Source organism: Sinocyclocheilus rhinocerous, unplaced genomic scaffold (genome assembly GCF_001515625.1).
Source record: "Sinocyclocheilus rhinocerous isolate Xijiao unplaced genomic scaffold, SAMN03320098_v1.1 scaffold2259, whole genome shotgun sequence".
Classification (NCBI taxonomy): Eukaryota; Metazoa; Chordata; class Actinopteri; order Cypriniformes; family Cyprinidae; genus Sinocyclocheilus; species Sinocyclocheilus rhinocerous.
Window position 1 is genome coordinate 297,156 of NW_015658780.1, and position 17,910 is coordinate 315,065.

The following is a 17,910-nucleotide window of genomic DNA, read 5'->3' on the forward strand; positions in this document are numbered from 1 at the left end:
AGAATCAAAATGATGCCTTAAAAAGAGTAGCCATATAGTTTAATGAATATAGTTTGAATATCAATCATATTTAACTCTGCCACACATGCAGCAGGGGGCTAGAAGAGTTTCAGTAACATACTGATTGACTAAGAGACTGAATTTTGTTGATGAAAACTATTTTTTGTTTTGTTTAAAATACGTTGATATTGTTTGTATCAAAATTAAACTTTCTTTCTCCTTTGACATGTTCAAAATTAAATAGAAATAATTTAATAACTACAATTTCTGTCCTTCAGTGTGACGTAATGTCCTATGGTGTGACACACATAAAAGAACCACAGATTTGTTTTTATCTCAAAATATCTTTAAAAAAAACCAATTCCAGAGAAAACTTTAATTAGTTGAAGGACCTCATTCATGATCATGTTACTGAAGCCCCCTGTGAAGCCCATGAAATGTGCACATGGTCAATTTTCGTCTCAGAATTGTTCAAATATTTAACTTTTTTGGAACCACTACAAAAGTGTTACGTTTTGTTGTCCTTTGGTGTGACACCCCTAAATTATAATTTTAATTAAAAACTGCATGTTAAGCTACATAATCATGGAAGATTATGCAAATGTGTCTTGCTAACCGCTAATGAAAGGTCATTAATTGACACAAAAGGCTGAAACGTACTGTGGTGTGACAGAAAACGTCCTCCGGTGTGACGCCTGTACTGTCACACCACAGGACAAAGATGTCTCACCAAAGGACAAGGTCTCTTTAGAAAGCATTTTAAATAATTAAATAAGATTTGTTTAACTCCTTTTTATTCTTTAAAAAAAAAAAAAAAAAGCAGTGTTCTTAAATGCAATAATTACATTAATTGACTAAGAGACTGACTTTTGTTGATGAAAATTATTTTTGTTTTGTTTAAAACGTTGATATTGTTTGTATCAAAAATTAAACTTTCTTTCTCCTTTGACATGTTCAAAATTAAATAGAAATAATTTAATAACTACAATTTCTGTCCTTCAGTGTGACGTAATGTCCTATGGTGTGACACACATAAAAGAACCACAGATTTGTTTTTATCTCAAAATATCTTTAAAAAAAACCTGTTGAATATTGCAATAGGGGACCATACAAATATCACTCAACTTAAAATGGTATAATTTTCAGCAGTTTTGAACAAATGACAGCAAGTTTGTCTTGTTGTCAAAGTTTTGAAATTGTCCAACAAGTCATGGGGAAAAAATTATGTTAATTATAATTTCATATTAAATAAATAGCACTATATGAAAATAAGTGTCTAACAATGAAGATAAATCTCTCTCTTGCTATTTATGTATTATTAAGAGTTTTTTTTTTTCTTAATTTTTGCTGTCACACCATAGGACAAATTTATGGTTCAGTTCAGTAAAAATGTAAAAAAAAAAAATGTAAAAAAAAAGCAGTGACAGATTTGACGAAGTTAGTGACCCTTTATATTTTCTCAAAGATCAGTCTTCACACTACATAAATTTATGCATTTCTTTTTTTACAAAAAAAAAAAAATTATTTTTTTTGTGGCATTTTTATTGCCTATTTGTCAACTACCCATAAAAAGTATTCTATAATCCTTTAAGAACTCCTAAAAACATATTTTTTAACTCTGAACATGCATTTTCAACCCTTGTGGTGCTGTGACATACATTAAGGGTTATGAGAGGTTTGCCCTGTAGAAAGCGGGTGAAGATCTGTTGCTGAATATTGGGCAGGTCGTACTCCATCAGTGTTTCCTGTCCGCACTCCATGCTGTACTGGCAGTTGGACAGTATCAGTGGAAGCAGGTCCCGCTCATACTCATAATGGATCACATGCATCTCCGTCAGGTCAGCTGGGCTTACCGTGTAACTGACGGAAACAGGACAGAGAAAAATAAGATATAGAAAAATACAGAGGTGAACAGTAACTAAGTACTGTTGTTACTGTACTAAAGTTCATTTTTCAAGTATCTGTACTTTAATTTTTTAAAAACTGGTACCCCGTCCCTAAGAAAGGAGGTCCTTCCTCAGGGGAATTTGCCAAGGAAGAGCTATCGCGAGGAGCATTAGATCTGCAAACCAGGTCAGAGTAGGCCAGTACGGTACAATCAACAAGACCTGTTCCTTTTCTTCCCTGAATTTGTACACTGAATTTGTGTCTGTGCAAGCAGGCTCACTGTGAGAAATGCATATTTGCGCAGAACCCATGGCCAGCTGTGTACCAGTGCATCCGTACCTAGGTCAGGGAGTAAAACAACTGGCAGGATTCGTGGGAAGCGGAAAGGTCTATCTGGTTCTAGCTGGACCGTCTGGGGATGGAGTCTCTATTCTCCAAGGAGCGTGGGCTGTCGTAAAAGCGCATTGGCTGCACGATTGAGATCTCCTGGGATGTGAACGGCCTGCAGCGATTTGAGCCATGTCTGACTCCAATGGAGGAGATGGCAGGCGATCTGAGACATGCTACGGGAGCGTACTCCACCTTGGCGAAACCGGTGGAGGGCTAGAAGCACCGCCAGCAACTCCAGGAAATTGATGTGCCAATGCAGGCAAGGTTCTGTCCAGGACCCCAAGGCTGCATGCCCATTGCATACGGCACCCCAGCCCATATTGGAAGCATCTGTAGTGACAACAACATGCCTGGACACTTGTTCTAAGGGCACACCGGCCCATAGAAAGGCAAAATCCGACCAAGGGCTGAAGGAACATTGCTGCGTGATGGTCACCCGGTATGAGCCACAGTGCCATGACCATCGCATTGCCCAATGCTGAAGCGGTTTCATATGAAGCAATTCGAGTGGGGTGACCGTGCCTGCAGATGCCATATGCCCCATGAGCCTCTGAAATAATTTCAGTGGAACTGCAGTTTTCCCCCCTGAATGAGTTCAGGCCACTGATCTATATATAATGACTGGATCGCTCATTACGTTCTAAACTGCCGACAGGCAGTGAAGCAACCGGAAGTGTGTAACAAATTTAACTTATCTTACTTTAAGTCTTATTGTTACCAAAGAGTTCTTTTTTGGGTAATCTTGTTTTAAACAGCTTACCAACCATCAATTCAATAAAGCATGTGCAAAACATAAGACTCTCAATGATCAATGCATGTATTACTAGACATATAAACTTCAAGCAAACATTGTTCAACCCCACAGCACAATGAACAGCACATTGAAAGGTAAATAAGTAAACTGAGTCCAAAAGGCAAGTGCTAATATCAGTCCACGAGTCCTATAAAGGCACAGATTTCCATACGATCAATCAGAGTCCACAACAAAGAAACAGTCCAATCAATCAAAAATATATAGGGACAAGGTTTTCACACTGACAGCTGTCATTGTAAGACAGTTAGCAACTCAGTTTGTTTGTCCGAGTTCACAACAGTAACTAAGAGGGGCGGGGCTTACCGATAGGTCAATTGGGAGAGGTGCTGGAGCACCTGGTCCCAGGACTGCATAACTGCTCTCGAGACTGTGCTAGGATCAGCCAGTTGTCGAGATAGCTGAGGATCCTGATGCCCACTTCCCGTAATGGGGCAAGGGCACCCTCCGTGACTTTGGTAAAGACACAGGGAGACAGGGACAGCCCAAAGGGGAGGACCTTGTACTGGTACGCCTGACCCTTGAACGCAAACCAAAGAAACGGTCTATGTTGAGATAATATCAAGATGTGAAAGTATGCGTCCTTCAGGCCGATGGCTGCAAACCAATCCTGCAGACGAATGTACTTGAGAATGCGTTTCTGCATCAACATCTTGAACGGGAACCTGTGTAAGAAACCGTTCAAGACTCGTCTTTGAAGCACGCCCTCTTGGTTGCCGGAGGAGAACGTCGAGTCTGAGAGTGAGGAAACCGAGCGTCGCTCACTGTCAGGCTCTGACACAGATGACCCAAAGGGAGAGGAAACTGCTCTTTTTGTGAGTGGTTGGGCGGAATGGAATTCACTCTTTTGCGAGACACTCAGCCTTCCATCAGAGGCAGAGATATTGCGTGATATTGTTCGCCTCCTGAAGAGCAGCTCCCCTCAACTCTGGGTTGCCATCTCAGGGCCGCTTCCCCATCTTATGAGAAGACTTAGGGGCCAGATACCCTAATAATACCCTGGCCTTGGCAGCCAGGGCTGATGAGAACTTACATGCCTTGGACAGGATTTGTGACCAGCTGTGGTCAGGTGGCAGAGTTCTGCGGGCACAAGCTCCACTGGAGGAATGTTCATTCCGGCTGAGCTACCGCTCCCGAGGAAGGCAGCTCATCGGAATCAGACGACAGCCCACCCTCTTATGCTGTGATAGACGTCTGGTCCTCGGGGGGGGGGGGGGCCAGCTTTGAGCACTCAGGGTTGGGCGGTGTGTTCACTTCCAACCCAATGCTCACGGCTGCCCGGGCAAGCACGGCCGTCAACTTTAGGTCCGATTCGGCGGAAGCCACAACACCCGATGGGCCCAACGGAGGGCTTCATCCTCAGAGGACAATAGCCCATCCCACGATGTTGCTATCGACATCTGATCCTCTGGCGGAGCCTCGAATGAAAGGCTGGGACCGTCATGTGACGGGCCAGCGGAATCACCTGGAAACTGTACGGGACAAGCGCTGCATGAGGAGTGGGAGGTCTGTGGGGACTGGCCCAACGAATTAGCTCCCACTGTAACCCTCAGGCTTCCCTGAGTGCTAAGCAACACCTCCCTCTGCTATGCAGAGGGGCGAGCACGGGTAGCAGCTAAGGGGGTACTCCTAAGATAGGAGCGCCGCAACCACAACTCGGTCAGAGGAATGCGCTCGCAATGAACGCATAACCCCCCATAAGCACTGATCCAATGTGGTCTAAGCCTATACATGAAAATCAGTGATAATGGCCATCATGAGGGTCCAGGAAACTACCGCACCCGGAGATACACAGATAAACAGACATCTGTTAAAAAGACGCTGCACGACTGTGCCTGATCTTTTAGGAAAGTCCGCTCTTTTAGCCAGTGTGCCCAGGGGGAACTCGCAGCACTTAATTTTTTCTTAACGAAAATCTGAATGAGTGGTTGCAGCCACCATCTTACATACCCCTAAGCACGAGGGAGTGGCTTGGCATGCAAAATCCACTTGCCAATGTTCATGGGCTCTTTCTCTTACTCATTGAGGTGATTAGGATCCCAAGGGAATCTCCATATGCCATTACAACATCCGTTGAAGTGACATACAGAAATGGAACTAGTATGTTTGCATAGCATTGATCTTAAAATACTAACACATTGAGCCCAACATGACTTCTTTTTTATATTGTATATTTATATTTAACATAATTTTAGGAAAAATATTTAGTTTTTCTCAACTCTATGTACTATATGGTATATTTTGTTATTTTTACTTGTTTGCACACTTGAATTACCAGAAATTATCAGTAGCAGTTATCAGTGTATGGCAAGTTTTGGTAATAAAAATCTTCTCCTTACTTCAATACATATGAAGTTGCTGCATAATCCTCCATATTGACTAGTGCTGGCTGCTTGACAATTCATAATAATTAATAACGATATCAGACTGAGCTGTTGCCTATTTACAAGCAGTAATCAATCACTACTTTTTACTTTTAATACTTTAGTATATTAAAATATCAAGTACTTTTGTACTTTTACCCAAGTAAAATAGAAAGGGAGTCCTTAATACTTTTACTGGAGTAATATTTTATTAGGGTATCTGTACTTTTACTCAATTACTTGATTTGTGTACTTTGTCCACCACTCGAAAAATAAGGTTAACAGGGAAATATGGCAGAAAAGTTGCTAGCTTTAACCACCAGGTCACAGCTCTGACAGGACAATGGTTCAGTGTGAGTTATTAGTGTGTCGATGTGTAATTACCAAGGTATTCTGGATGGTTGTTTTCTGGCTCAAATCGAAGGAACCCTCTACTAAGTCATTTACAAATGACTCAGAATCCTTTTTAAATGTAACTCTATGGGTGTTTTTTTTCTCATCTTGTATCACTGGACATTCTATCAACAAGCCACATGATTTGATATCTCTCATATCCACTGTGTCACTGTGCGTCATGCCATAATGATTCATACTTAGGGTTAAGGCTTTGCTCAACACAATAGCCCTAAATGAGCAATGATTCCTATATAAAACACAACAAATTACATAAGACATCTGAACTCCTTACCCAGACTCCTCTCCGGGAGGATGTTTTTCCATGGTGTACACAAGGTCATTATGAAGGGCAATGAGGTAGCTGACAAGGGCAGTGGAGCACAGGCCCAGACCACGTCTCTGTGGCAGCAGCACCTGCAGGTCAGCGTCCAAACTCAGATCCTTCTGAGTGTATTCAGCCGGCAGCTTTATGTCTACTAACAGAAAAATATTAATTCATCAACAGAAAACAATAAACATTGCTCATCTGCCAAAGAAATGATTTAACAGTGGTCTAAAACAGGGTTAGTATGTAGGGGGTTGGTTTACCTGTGGTGGCCAGAGATACCCTGAGTTGGTTCCATGTTGACAAGAAGATGTTTATGCACTTTTTATACCAAGCTAGTGAAGCTGTTGGTTGAAAATATGACACTATTACTGGGTTTACAGTGAAAATAATAATTATTTATAGAGAAATGCCATATGCTTGCAGGATTGCTGAAGACATTTGCACTAAAATGGGTAAATTAACCACAAACAAGCTTGCCAAAATTATTAACAACAATTAATGTATCAGCAATCAATCATGAACATCCTCATACTGACCCTAAGATAGGGCTGGACAAGGCTGCCCATTTAGATTCACTTTCTTGCAGAGATCAATCTCCAGCCTGATCAAACTCCTGATTTTGACCTTGATTGTTTTGTTCATGTGTGTTTGATTAGGGCTGGAGTGAACTCTGCAGAATTTAGCCATGGCAAATGATTTCTTCATTCTCTATGACCAATTGTCCAGTACCTTCTTTATGGCTATCCAGAAACTCTCCTATGGTTTTGAAGGTTAAGTCTGTCACGTTCTGGAACTTCTTTACCAAATCCTTCTGGAGAACCAAGATGTCAGGAAGGAACTTCACTAGCCGTAACTCTGCTTCCTGAAATGAACAGTGTAATGGTTAGATCAGTTACACAATTATTTGTTACATTTAACAAACAATCCACAACAAGCAAACCATGATGGTAGAGTCATATAAAAAACCCTCCCCTGAACTGCAGATAACTCCAAATGTAACACAGGCAACTGGTTACCATGGCAGCAAAGATGCATCAGCATGATACAATGAGAAGAATCTATGATCATTTACACTTTTATAGGAGTAAGGGAGAACAAAGCAGCTATGGCATTATTTATATTTTGATTACTGTGCACTATGATGTAAATAAACTACAAACAAAAAAACTCTTAAAAATGACTATTAATCTCTCAAAAGATGACTTGACTCAAGATTATATTCACAGAAAAATGCTCTCTTAAGTTGTTTATTCAACTGTATATTCAGTTTAACTTGTTTAATCTGTACACTCTTTAGGAAACTTTCTTTTGGACATAAATTAGGATTACAAAGTCACTTTTCTGCTATTGTTCTTAGATTCCTCTACACCTGTCTACCTTTATTTTTTTCCCATGCTGCTTTATTATAGTGAAATAACTTCAGATAAACCCGCCACTAATATCTTACCCTTTGAAGGAACCTCCAGAGTATAGGTAAAGTGTCCCGGCCATTGTTCTGTTCCACAATGTGGGCCAGACTCAACGCCGAGACCTTCCTCCTGCAGCTCCAGATGGATGAATTATGGATAAGGGAGTTCTGGGGCAAAGAGCGCAGGAAAAGCTCTGGTTTCCCAAATGCCAACTTCATCACTGGATTAGAAGACACTCGCTCATCTTTCCTGATGATTACATTCACTTCCTTTAGCTGTTTCTCCAGAACCTGAGAGAAAGAAATATATCAACGAATGAAAAGTAGAGCTTCAACTAATAGTCATTTCAGTAATCCAGAGGTTGTCAAACTTTTTTTGTCAGCTGAACCTCTTAGATGTCATCTATTTACTTGAAGTACCCCTTGAGGTTTTAGGTTAATATTTAAACAATTTAACAGCACTTTTGCATGTTCACAGTTCTCTGATGACACTTAATGGTCACATGACCTGCAAAGTAAACAGATTAAATATCTAATCTTTTTTTTTTTTCAAATCTGTTTTATATTGATATTGGCGGAATATTGGTAAAAACTTCTGTCTTCTGTCCGCTCACAGCACTTGCAGAGATGTGCGAAGTTTGTAAGAGGCAGCATGTACTGTGATGTACGAGCCACTCTGAAAACAAATATGCACACATGTAAATGAACACAGTGCTGTTGTTCACTCTGATACGTGCAGTCCAACCGACTATATACTTTATTAATTAATTACATGAAGGTGGACTAAAACAAACAAATGTCCAATGTTATCCAATAAAGAAACAACAACCAGACACCTCCGACCTAGAGGTTTAGAACCAAGCCCAGGAAGGACTTCTCATTAGTCCATGCAGTTTCTGCCCTTCACCCATCTAGAGACTGATTGCTAAGGTTTTGGCCTGTGACCTCCATAAAAATTCCTTAGGACCTCCGGATGCAGCAGCAATAGGTGAAACAAAGAGAGATCACAGAGATCCATTCACATCCATTCATAGCTACGTTTGGAAATGGACGTAAACTATAAGGGTGTTCTGATCATTTGGGTACCAACCACAATCAGCAGTTAATCGCTTCTTATAACTGGTGATCTCTCAATTTGGCAATCTTATAAACCGATCTTATGTTGAAGATGCAAAAAGATGAGCACCAACTGTGTAAGGTATGGCAAATATGACATGCTTGCATTGACATTGGCACTGTCTCACGTTCTGAGTCTCTAGAATGTGAGGAAAAACACATTTACAGACACACTATGTTCCGAGTCTTTGTCCCAGAGAGACAAAAGCGCTTTGACCTCTCTGGTCTTGAGTCTCTAGCCCAGAGTGGCAGAAGACATACAGACATTTGTAACAAGGCCAAGGTCCTGCAAGCAAGCCTTCACTTAAAGGTACATTCTTCTGCCTGTTCCAGATTAAGGACCTTCTGCACCTACTTTAGGGCCTCATCTGTGTTACAGATTTTAAGACCCTATGGCGCTCCAGGAGATCAGCACTGTTGACATTTTTGAATTTTGAATTCACTGTTGAAAGCCGCAGAAAGGCTCATCAGTAAACCACTTTCGCCACTGCATTGTAAACCAGCAAAACCAGTGGAAAAAATCACCACCACCGGACTGCTCACTCGACCACAGAGAATGTAAATATCACTCATCCAAACCTCTTTCTAGAGACCTTGTATATTATCAGTATATCATTTTCTAATTTACATTAAATAGCAAAAGGCAGTGATTTAATTAAATAGCCTGTAGCACTGCATGTTTTAAAGAGAAGCGCACACTTTGACCAGTTTGTGCGTATCAGTTTACAGGGAATACAGCAAACCCCATCTTCGCATGTGCTGTGAGTTTAACATGCTTTTGGGAATGCAATTGGCACCAGTTACGCATTATTTTTAACATTTACATAATTTCTAACATTTTTGTGGACAGATGATTGCAGTATTTCACTTGATTTACAGTCAAACATATAAACCTGTTTTTGCATAATAAGTTTTCCGCCAATATTAAAGCTTGAGGTTTTAACTGGAAATGAAAGAAATGAAGAGACATGTATCATAATTTTCCTACTGTAACGTTTTAGGAAATGTCACAATTTTCATTTACATTTATTTTACAGTTCAATTGCATTACAATAGTACAAAAACGTCATATCTGTTTATGCTGTGAGGGAAAACAAACTATTCAAATTAACGTGCATAGACCTTGTCAGGTGATTGATCTTAACTCTCTGTAATGAATATGATTTTTGCTCTCTGCAATGCTGAAAAATTGATGTGTGGCATTTTGCACCTATAATCAATACATGTTGATCCCTGATATTTTCTGATGTAAAACCACTCCCACAAAGCCACTGGTGAAAAAATTGAGAGCCTCCAGTAATTCTTCATGTCGCTCTGTGAGATGATTCCTGTTTGATATAGCACATTGCCGAATATAGGCAATATTGACTAAGTAACATCACTGCTGCAGTCGAAACTGTGCATGGAATGTATTCATTTAAAATGCTACATACTCATTTTTTATTTCATAGCTTTAATGACCATGGGATAACAATATAGACTGTTGAATGACCCTAGGATACTGATATTACAGTCAGATTAAATACAGGGATTGAAGACGGGGTCGGCAACCTAATCACTGGCACACGAGCAACAGGGAAAACTGCATTCCAACATACATTTTGAGGTAATCATTCCTCATAGTTACATAGCTGGTTAGGGACTATAAAAAGTGAGAATTAACGTGCACTAGTCTACAGACACATGTGGCTCCGGCAAACCATTGGCGCATATGAGGCACTGCAGATTAATGCTGTGCCATGCTTTCACATAGGTTAAGTCCATTTAGCTTCAGTCACACTACAATATTCAGTGCATGACAGCTTAAAGTTCCCTTCCGAGGGAACTTGAACTACGTCCTCTAGCAGTCGCTATGGGGAACACTTTCAGCATGACCAATGCCTGAAGCAAACATCTAAACACGACAAAAGCATTGCCCGGCGACAGCCTATGTCATCACTACTGACGCGACCACAGTATAAAAGGGTGCCGATAGAACACGTCATCATCAAGTCTTCAGGGACTGTTTTGTTTGAAGCATGCATTCTGGTAAGAACGCTGTTCTTTCTATTACATTGCGATGTAGCAAATTAGCTTAAAAGGGAAATGTTTATAAATAATTACAATTAATTATGATTAATTACAATTATTTATATCCGCTGCCAGTAGTACCTGTAGCAGAATTAAATTGCCATCAACTAATCTGTCCGTCCAGCAAACATTTAGTGTGATTTTATTTCAACTCTAAGAAAGGATATTTTCGTGGCCACAGAAAATAACTGTCTTACAGTAATAATGCATTAGAGCATGTAGCTAGATCAGATCGTAAAAGGGACATTATCCACAAGCAGTGACAGAATCAGAAACAAGATGTGCGCACAAAGAAACATCTGTGCGCACAAGTTTTATTAACTAAACACTAAAACAAAACTAGTCAAACAAACAAACACAATCACTCATACATGGGGGAAGGGCAAATGAGACTTGATGAATGAAACCATTAGAGAAACAGGGGATGAAGCTATGAAAAGTGTCAGTTACCACCTGAGTGAAACCATCAGCGCCGTTTTACAACGGGGTCTACAGCTTATACTAAACCTCTGTTTCGTTTAGTTGAATGTATGATACTTGCATTGCCTTGGTCATTGAACGAGTGTCCGGATGTCTTAGATAAAAATTCTGATGGTTTGAAGGTTTGGTGGTGTTGGAATCACAATCACATTCTTCAGGGTTTGAAGAATGATGAGCTCCAAAGATGTTATTCTGACTCTGTGGTGATTGGGAGAGTTTTCTCCCAGGTGAAGAGTGAAGACAGAAGACATAGCTGCAGTCAAGGCCTGTCGGGTGCAGTAAGGTTGAGCACGACGGTGGTTGAGGAATGTTCCATGTCCTGCTCCCTGACAGCCTTGCTGAATGTTTTGGCTCAGAAAGAAAAACGCTCAGGAAGTGAGCTATTTCATGTCTTGCCCTGCAGACTTAAGCTACCCCATGACCATTCTGCACATGCACTGAGCTTGAGTTTTTAGTAACTCTGTTCTCTGAATTCCGCTCTGCAGTTTTGATAGGCTGTCAGGCCATCTGTGGGCCTCCCTGTCACACTGCCCTTATGGTTGAATCAGTCCCTCCCCTTTTAGGAGTGGTTTTGAGTGCACTGAGGTATGAGTGTGATGTACTCCCTTCCTTCTAAAGTTCTATTATTGAGTACTCACTCTGAGGAGCTCTAATCAGGTGTATGAATGGCTTTTGGTCCCATTCAGTTTTTTTGGTTGTTGGCGTGGAAACCCGTCGCTCCCCTCCCGGGCCTGTAAGCATTCGTCTGGTCTGACCGGCGGTGCTTATACGGCTTGTGGAGAAGCTGCTTCCGCCTTACACGCTATGGCGTTACTGTCATATGGCAGCTGCAGTGGCAGTTATGCCGCTAGGGCTTCTTCATATGAGACCGCTTCAGCACTGGCTTCATGGCCGAGTCCCGAGGTGGGCGTGGCAGCGCGGCACTCACCGGCTAGAGTTGTTACCGGTGCGCCTTGCCTTGAACCGTCTCAAAGAGCGCTTACGAGGCAAGCACGTGCACGTGGCCTACGCTCCCATCGCATGTTGCAACTCACCCGCCACCTCCTCCTTTAGAGTCGGAAGGTTCTGAGGTCACTTCATGCCATTCACATTGCGGGTCTGCTCAACCGTACGGCCGACGAGCTGCCAATGTGCATTGGCTCATTTAGTTACACTCGAAGTAGATTGGTCTCTCGAAGCGAGATCCCAATTCGTCAGTCATCGATGTGACGTCTCCGTTCCCTCCTTCAGGGAACGAGGGTTACATACGTAACCGAGACGTCCTCTTCTCAGGGAACTATTGTTGCATGCGTAACCTGAGATGTGTTTTCTGCATTTGTTGCTCATAGCAATAAATAAATTACCTCTATAAATGCTGGTTATTCTTAAGTATATTTCCCACACAAATAACAATGATGGTTCTGTGTGAACAACAATATTCACACATACAGTGGTGTTCAGTAGAGTCACACTGTAAATATGGTATTCAAAGTCTAATTAAAACATTAAAATAAATTTTGGTAACACTTTGCTTGAAGGGGTGTGCATAAGACTGACATGACACCTTCATAATCATATTATGAAGGAGGTTTTATGCATGTTTATGACAACTGTCATTAAGTGTCATTCGCTCAGTTATGTAATTTTTAATGCAAAGATGACATTATTTGACCTAACCCTACCCCTAACCATAGCCCATAACAGACATCTCAGACAATGTCATCTTTGCATTAAAAATTACATAACTGAGCGAATGACACTTAATGACAGTTGTCATAAACATACATAAAAAACCTTCATATTCATGACATGTCATGTCATGATTATGTAGGTGTCATGTCATGATTATGAAGGTGTCATGTCAGTCTTATGCACACCCCTTCAAGTAAAGTGTAACCGAAATTTTTAAAACTTTAAGATTACGCACTATGATAATTAAATACATATTTTTATCTGAATGTTAAAAAATTATTATGTACTGTTTAAAAAAAACTGAAAAATGACACTTCTTGCCCAAAAGGTTGCTGATCCCTGATCTAATATTAGTTGTCTTTTACCTGGAGACTCAATTAAGTAACAAAAAATGTTGGGAAACGACATCTCTGGCAAATCCATTGGGTCGTTTGCCCAGTCACAGATACTGTATGGACAGTCCGGCCCAATACAGCTCAGTTTTTCTATGTATCTTGCTCTGCCGAGTGGCACAAGCAATTCTGTGTAGACCATACTGGGTTATCGCCATGCTTTTCCAGTCAGGGTAAAGGATTGTTTTCCCCCACTCCATGTTTGTGCTTTCCACAAACACATTGCAAAATATTGCCAGTCTTACTGAGCATTTTTCCCCATTGCTTTTATGACAGATTCTTGTTATGACCCTTGTGTAGGGTTGGGAATCGAAAACCTATTCCAATTCTGGAATGGGATACTTAAGGTCAGGATTCAGATACTTGTTGTAAGATTACATTTCTGGGGTGCAGCTCTGCTGCTGACCCAGTGCTTCACATGTTGTCTTTTTGTTTGTTTGTATTTTTATTGTTTTTATATAGTTATCTTTATTAATTTAAATTTTTTTTTGACTCAACATTCCAGTGATGCGAGATATTCTACTGACTCAACATGAAGATTCGTGGTTTTATGGTCTGGTTGGCGGTATGTTTGGCAACATTCCTAATTGCGGCCAGCTCAGGAGTTAATATTATGAATGGAATCCTTGCCTACACCAGGAATTGTTGCTGCTTCTACCACAGTCACAACACGGCTTCCTACAGATTAACTTACTGGAAAGATTGCAATGAATTGCTAAGGAATCCTAGGACAAAGGAGCAAAAAAGCGTCCATCTAAGAAGAAACGAGGAAGAAACAAGTGTGTACTGCAAATTATGAGCTCTTGTCCATGTACTTTAGACCCTCTTATCTACCATGGGAATTTGGACAGATCACCGTTATTTTCATTTATGTGACGGGACCGGACAATGTGGAAGCTGGAAATAGTATAGCGAAAAGTTATAAAAATGCTCTGGGGCATGCTCTTCTGACCAACCGATTTTAATTCTAGGAGATGTGAATTCTTGTGATATATCAAGATATTTGCCTACACTCCATCAGTATGTGGAATGTCCCACTCGATCTGGACAAATGTTTCGGCAATATAACAGAAGGCAATAAGGCTGTATGCTGCCCCCTCTTTGGGGAAGTCAGATCAAAATATTATACATTTGTTACCCAAATATCGAGCCAAGCTTAAACGCAAGAAACCGGTGATTAAAGAGATACAACTGTGGACAGATCAGAGTAAAGAGGAACTTAGAGACTGTTTTGATGGAACTGATTGGCAACTGTTCTTTGATGCATACGAGGGAATATATGAGGGAAAGACAAAAACAATTAAATGATATTTATACAGCTAAAGTTAAACCAAAAGCTTTAGTTATTATAGAGGATTCATTACACACTTTGCACTGCCAGTTTTAGGTAACCTCGGGCAATTACAAATGTGTATCAGATGTCAATTTGCCAACTGCAGTTAGAATTTTAAATGCTGATACATGAATATTAATATGTATGCAGATATATGTACATATGGGAATGTATGTATGTGCATGCTAAAGTTTTTTTTGAGTCTATATTGTATTGTATTTTTACTTTATTTTACTTTTTAGAGTTGTTGTGTATTGTATTGGTCTTGACAAATTTCCACCTTTTTCCACTAGACAATAAAGAAAAGTTAAAAAAAAATAAAATGTTTACAGTGGTAACCAAGAAAACTCAGTATCACTGTTGTTCCATAAGCGCCACCTGCTGGCAGAGAGTGAATTTGGGTCTCATTCAGTCTGTCTACTGTTATGTAGTTTTGTGCAGAACAATTTCACAAAGCTTGTCAGAGCTAAGTCAGACCATTGTTTTTGCTTCAAATTTTCTGTACAAGTGCATTTTCTGCTGGAAAATGTGGACATGATATTTCTTTAAAAAAAAAAAAATCCAAGCTAGGAAAGAGCACAGGCAAAGCCTTAGTTTTATTACATGAAAAGATTTATTTTATTTGCATTAGTAATTAATTTATTTATTTGATTTGGGATTTGTTTTAAAACTTCAATTGATTTTTATTTTTGTTACTTGACATTGAAGATATATCAGTTTCACAGAAATGTGCAGAATTTTGTCCGGGAAACAATAAAAGGACACTTTTTTCATTTAGAATTTGTCTTAAATCACATTTTGTTACAATAATCATATTGTGAAACCAAAATTGTTCATTGTGAGTTGAGTGAATTGTTACATTCCTACTTCTCCTGTTTTACTGATTTTTTTTGCTCATGGTATTCAGCTGCTACTAAATGTTTTTGCAAAAATAGACAAAAAAATAAATGTTTGATTCATTTTTTTGGTTCCGAAACTGGGAATTGTTAAGAATCGGAATCAGATTTGATAAAATTCTCTCCCTTGTGCCTGTTTACTTGGATCACGTTTATTGGATTACTGCTTTTTGCCTGTCTGGACTAACTATCTTAATCATCAACCATTACCTGTATTTCTGACCATCCATATGCCTGTTGATTTGGATTTACTGTTTCAATAAACTTCTGTAAATAGATTCAAACCCAACATCAAGCCTGAGTCTGTTACATGAAGTGCACCAGACTGATTCATTTAACTTTAAAATGTATACAATTTTACCCCTAGAGGGACAGAGGTCCGCCCCCATAGTTACACTAAATCCTGTAGAACTACCTAATAATGAAAAAAGTGTTTTTTTTTTATTGTTAATAATTGTCTATCCATTTCAGACATAATGTGAAATCATGGAAATACATGAGAAAATGCAAAATCAAACATGATACATTAAATATGCTGGATACATAATACACTAAAAGAAAGCATGTTGTTCACCTTCAGCTGATGTGTAATGACATCAGTATTCATGGCATTTTCCCATCCATTTCTTGCATCTTTAGAGGAAAGGTTTTTATCATAAGGAGCAGGCCCTGTCAATAATAACAAAATGTAACATTTCTTGAATTTATGTGGCAGGAGATCAATATGGCATGTGGAAATGCAAGTTGAGTTTTGGGAACTCTTACACTGGCTGGCCTGATGGGGATTGCAGATGTTGTTTATGCTCAAACAGCAACATTACACACTAACTAAAGTTAAAAAAGTGAAATCGCAATCAACCACCCCTTTAACATATTTGATGTACTGAATTTCGTACACGTAGAGAAACGTAGCATAGCATATCTAAAGTGTGTTTTATTACCATGGTTTAGTTATTTTTTACTAATGCTCATCAGATCACATTGTTCAGTGAAAAATTTATAGAAATAATGATTCTGTCTAAATAAACATGGGTATCACTTTATAATAACAATACAGTTATAAAGTATTTACAAATTATTTGCAAACTATTTGTTTATAGTTAACGGCCTGGGGTCGGCAAAGGCGCCGGCGGGAGCACTTGCATATTTACCAGATGACAGCAAAAAGAACTTAAACTGCTTTTTATTCATTCATTTTAGCTTGACATTTATGTTTTTTAGAATGAATGCCACTAAAATGCTATAAAATGCTCGTCCAATCAAAATGTTCGGTCAGAACATTACGATAGGCTGTCCTGCCTGCCTGTCAAAATATGTATTTGCATACCTCTGCGCACGCCATCTCTCCTCGCATTGCTGGTTAGTCTCCGGTCTGCCTGAGCGCGTTAATGTGTTTTGGAGGAGGCGTGGCTTTGCAGACTGATTATCCTGGGAGGGTGGTCCAAAATCGTCTACCCTACCATTAAGTTTGAGATTAAACCTCAAAAAAAGTATCCTTTCTCCAGAGGTTTTTGAACCTTTTATCTCTCCTAGACAGCACTCCATGAGAGAATCCCATCTGGAAAGATCTTCTGTCTCAGGTATGGTGCTTGACTGACCACCCCCTGAGGAAGCCCAAGTCATAAACTCTGGTCTCTAAAACAAGGTTTTGAGACTATCCTGAATGCTGGAGCTGCCTCCACTAGGAAACTATATGCCCTGAAATGGCAGCTCTTTGCATGGAGCACACAGGGGCAATATATTTTTTATTAATATATTAATTTTTTGGAAGCTCTAACTCACACTAAATATTTTGGAGGGCAATTGTAATTTTACTTATTTTTTAGTACTGTTTCCACATACTAGACAGCGGCCAACCTCCATGGGCAGACCACACTGGACAGATGCATGAAGAGAATGAATTTTTTATTTGACAAAAATCATAACAATTTGATCATATTAAATTAAAACTAATGCTGTGTTCTGCGACTTGTAATGTATGTAGTTAATGCTATTCCGAATCATAGAAATTAAATTACCCTACCATATCAACAATGCATGGATGACCATTAGGACAGGCTGTTAAAAACAAAAGAAGATGTTAAGAATTGATTTAAAAACAGGATGTAGAAATGTTCAAATACAGAACCACTTGTCAATGCCAAGGATCTGTCAAAATTCCACCCCCCCTTGTTTCCCAAAGCAATTCTATTGGCTAAAATCAGTTTTTGGATATTTCGTATCTGATTATAAATCCTGCAAGTCTATATATATCAGATAATCCTACAAACCCTATTGGTCTGTGTAATATTACAAAACAAAAATGCATCAGTCAAAAAGGTTTAATTTTTTTTAACTTCATTATTATTAATAGGTAACACTTTATTTTA

At 39.5% G+C, this 17,910-nt stretch overlaps 1 protein-coding gene across 1 annotated transcript in view; it reads right to left on the reverse strand.

Annotated features, from left to right (window-relative positions):
* Positions 1 to 16,321, reverse strand: part of LOC107723039 (E3 ubiquitin-protein ligase rnf213-alpha-like) — a 19,443-nt gene extending 3,122 nt beyond the window's left edge. The window contains exons 1-7 of the mRNA XM_016531539.1: positions 16,307 to 16,321; positions 16,116 to 16,210; positions 7,623 to 7,874; positions 6,905 to 7,037; positions 6,436 to 6,516; positions 6,140 to 6,323; positions 1,659 to 1,860 (exon numbers count right to left, since the gene is read on the reverse strand). Of these exons, the coding sequence (XP_016387025.1) occupies positions 1,659 to 1,860; positions 6,140 to 6,323; positions 6,436 to 6,516; positions 6,905 to 7,037; positions 7,623 to 7,874; positions 16,116 to 16,148 (885 nt within the window). The 5' untranslated portion in view covers positions 16,149 to 16,210; positions 16,307 to 16,321. The remainder of the gene's footprint in view (positions 1 to 1,658; positions 1,861 to 6,139; positions 6,324 to 6,435; positions 6,517 to 6,904; positions 7,038 to 7,622; positions 7,875 to 16,115; positions 16,211 to 16,306) is intronic.
* Between the last annotated feature and the right edge of the window lie 1,589 nt (positions 16,322 to 17,910).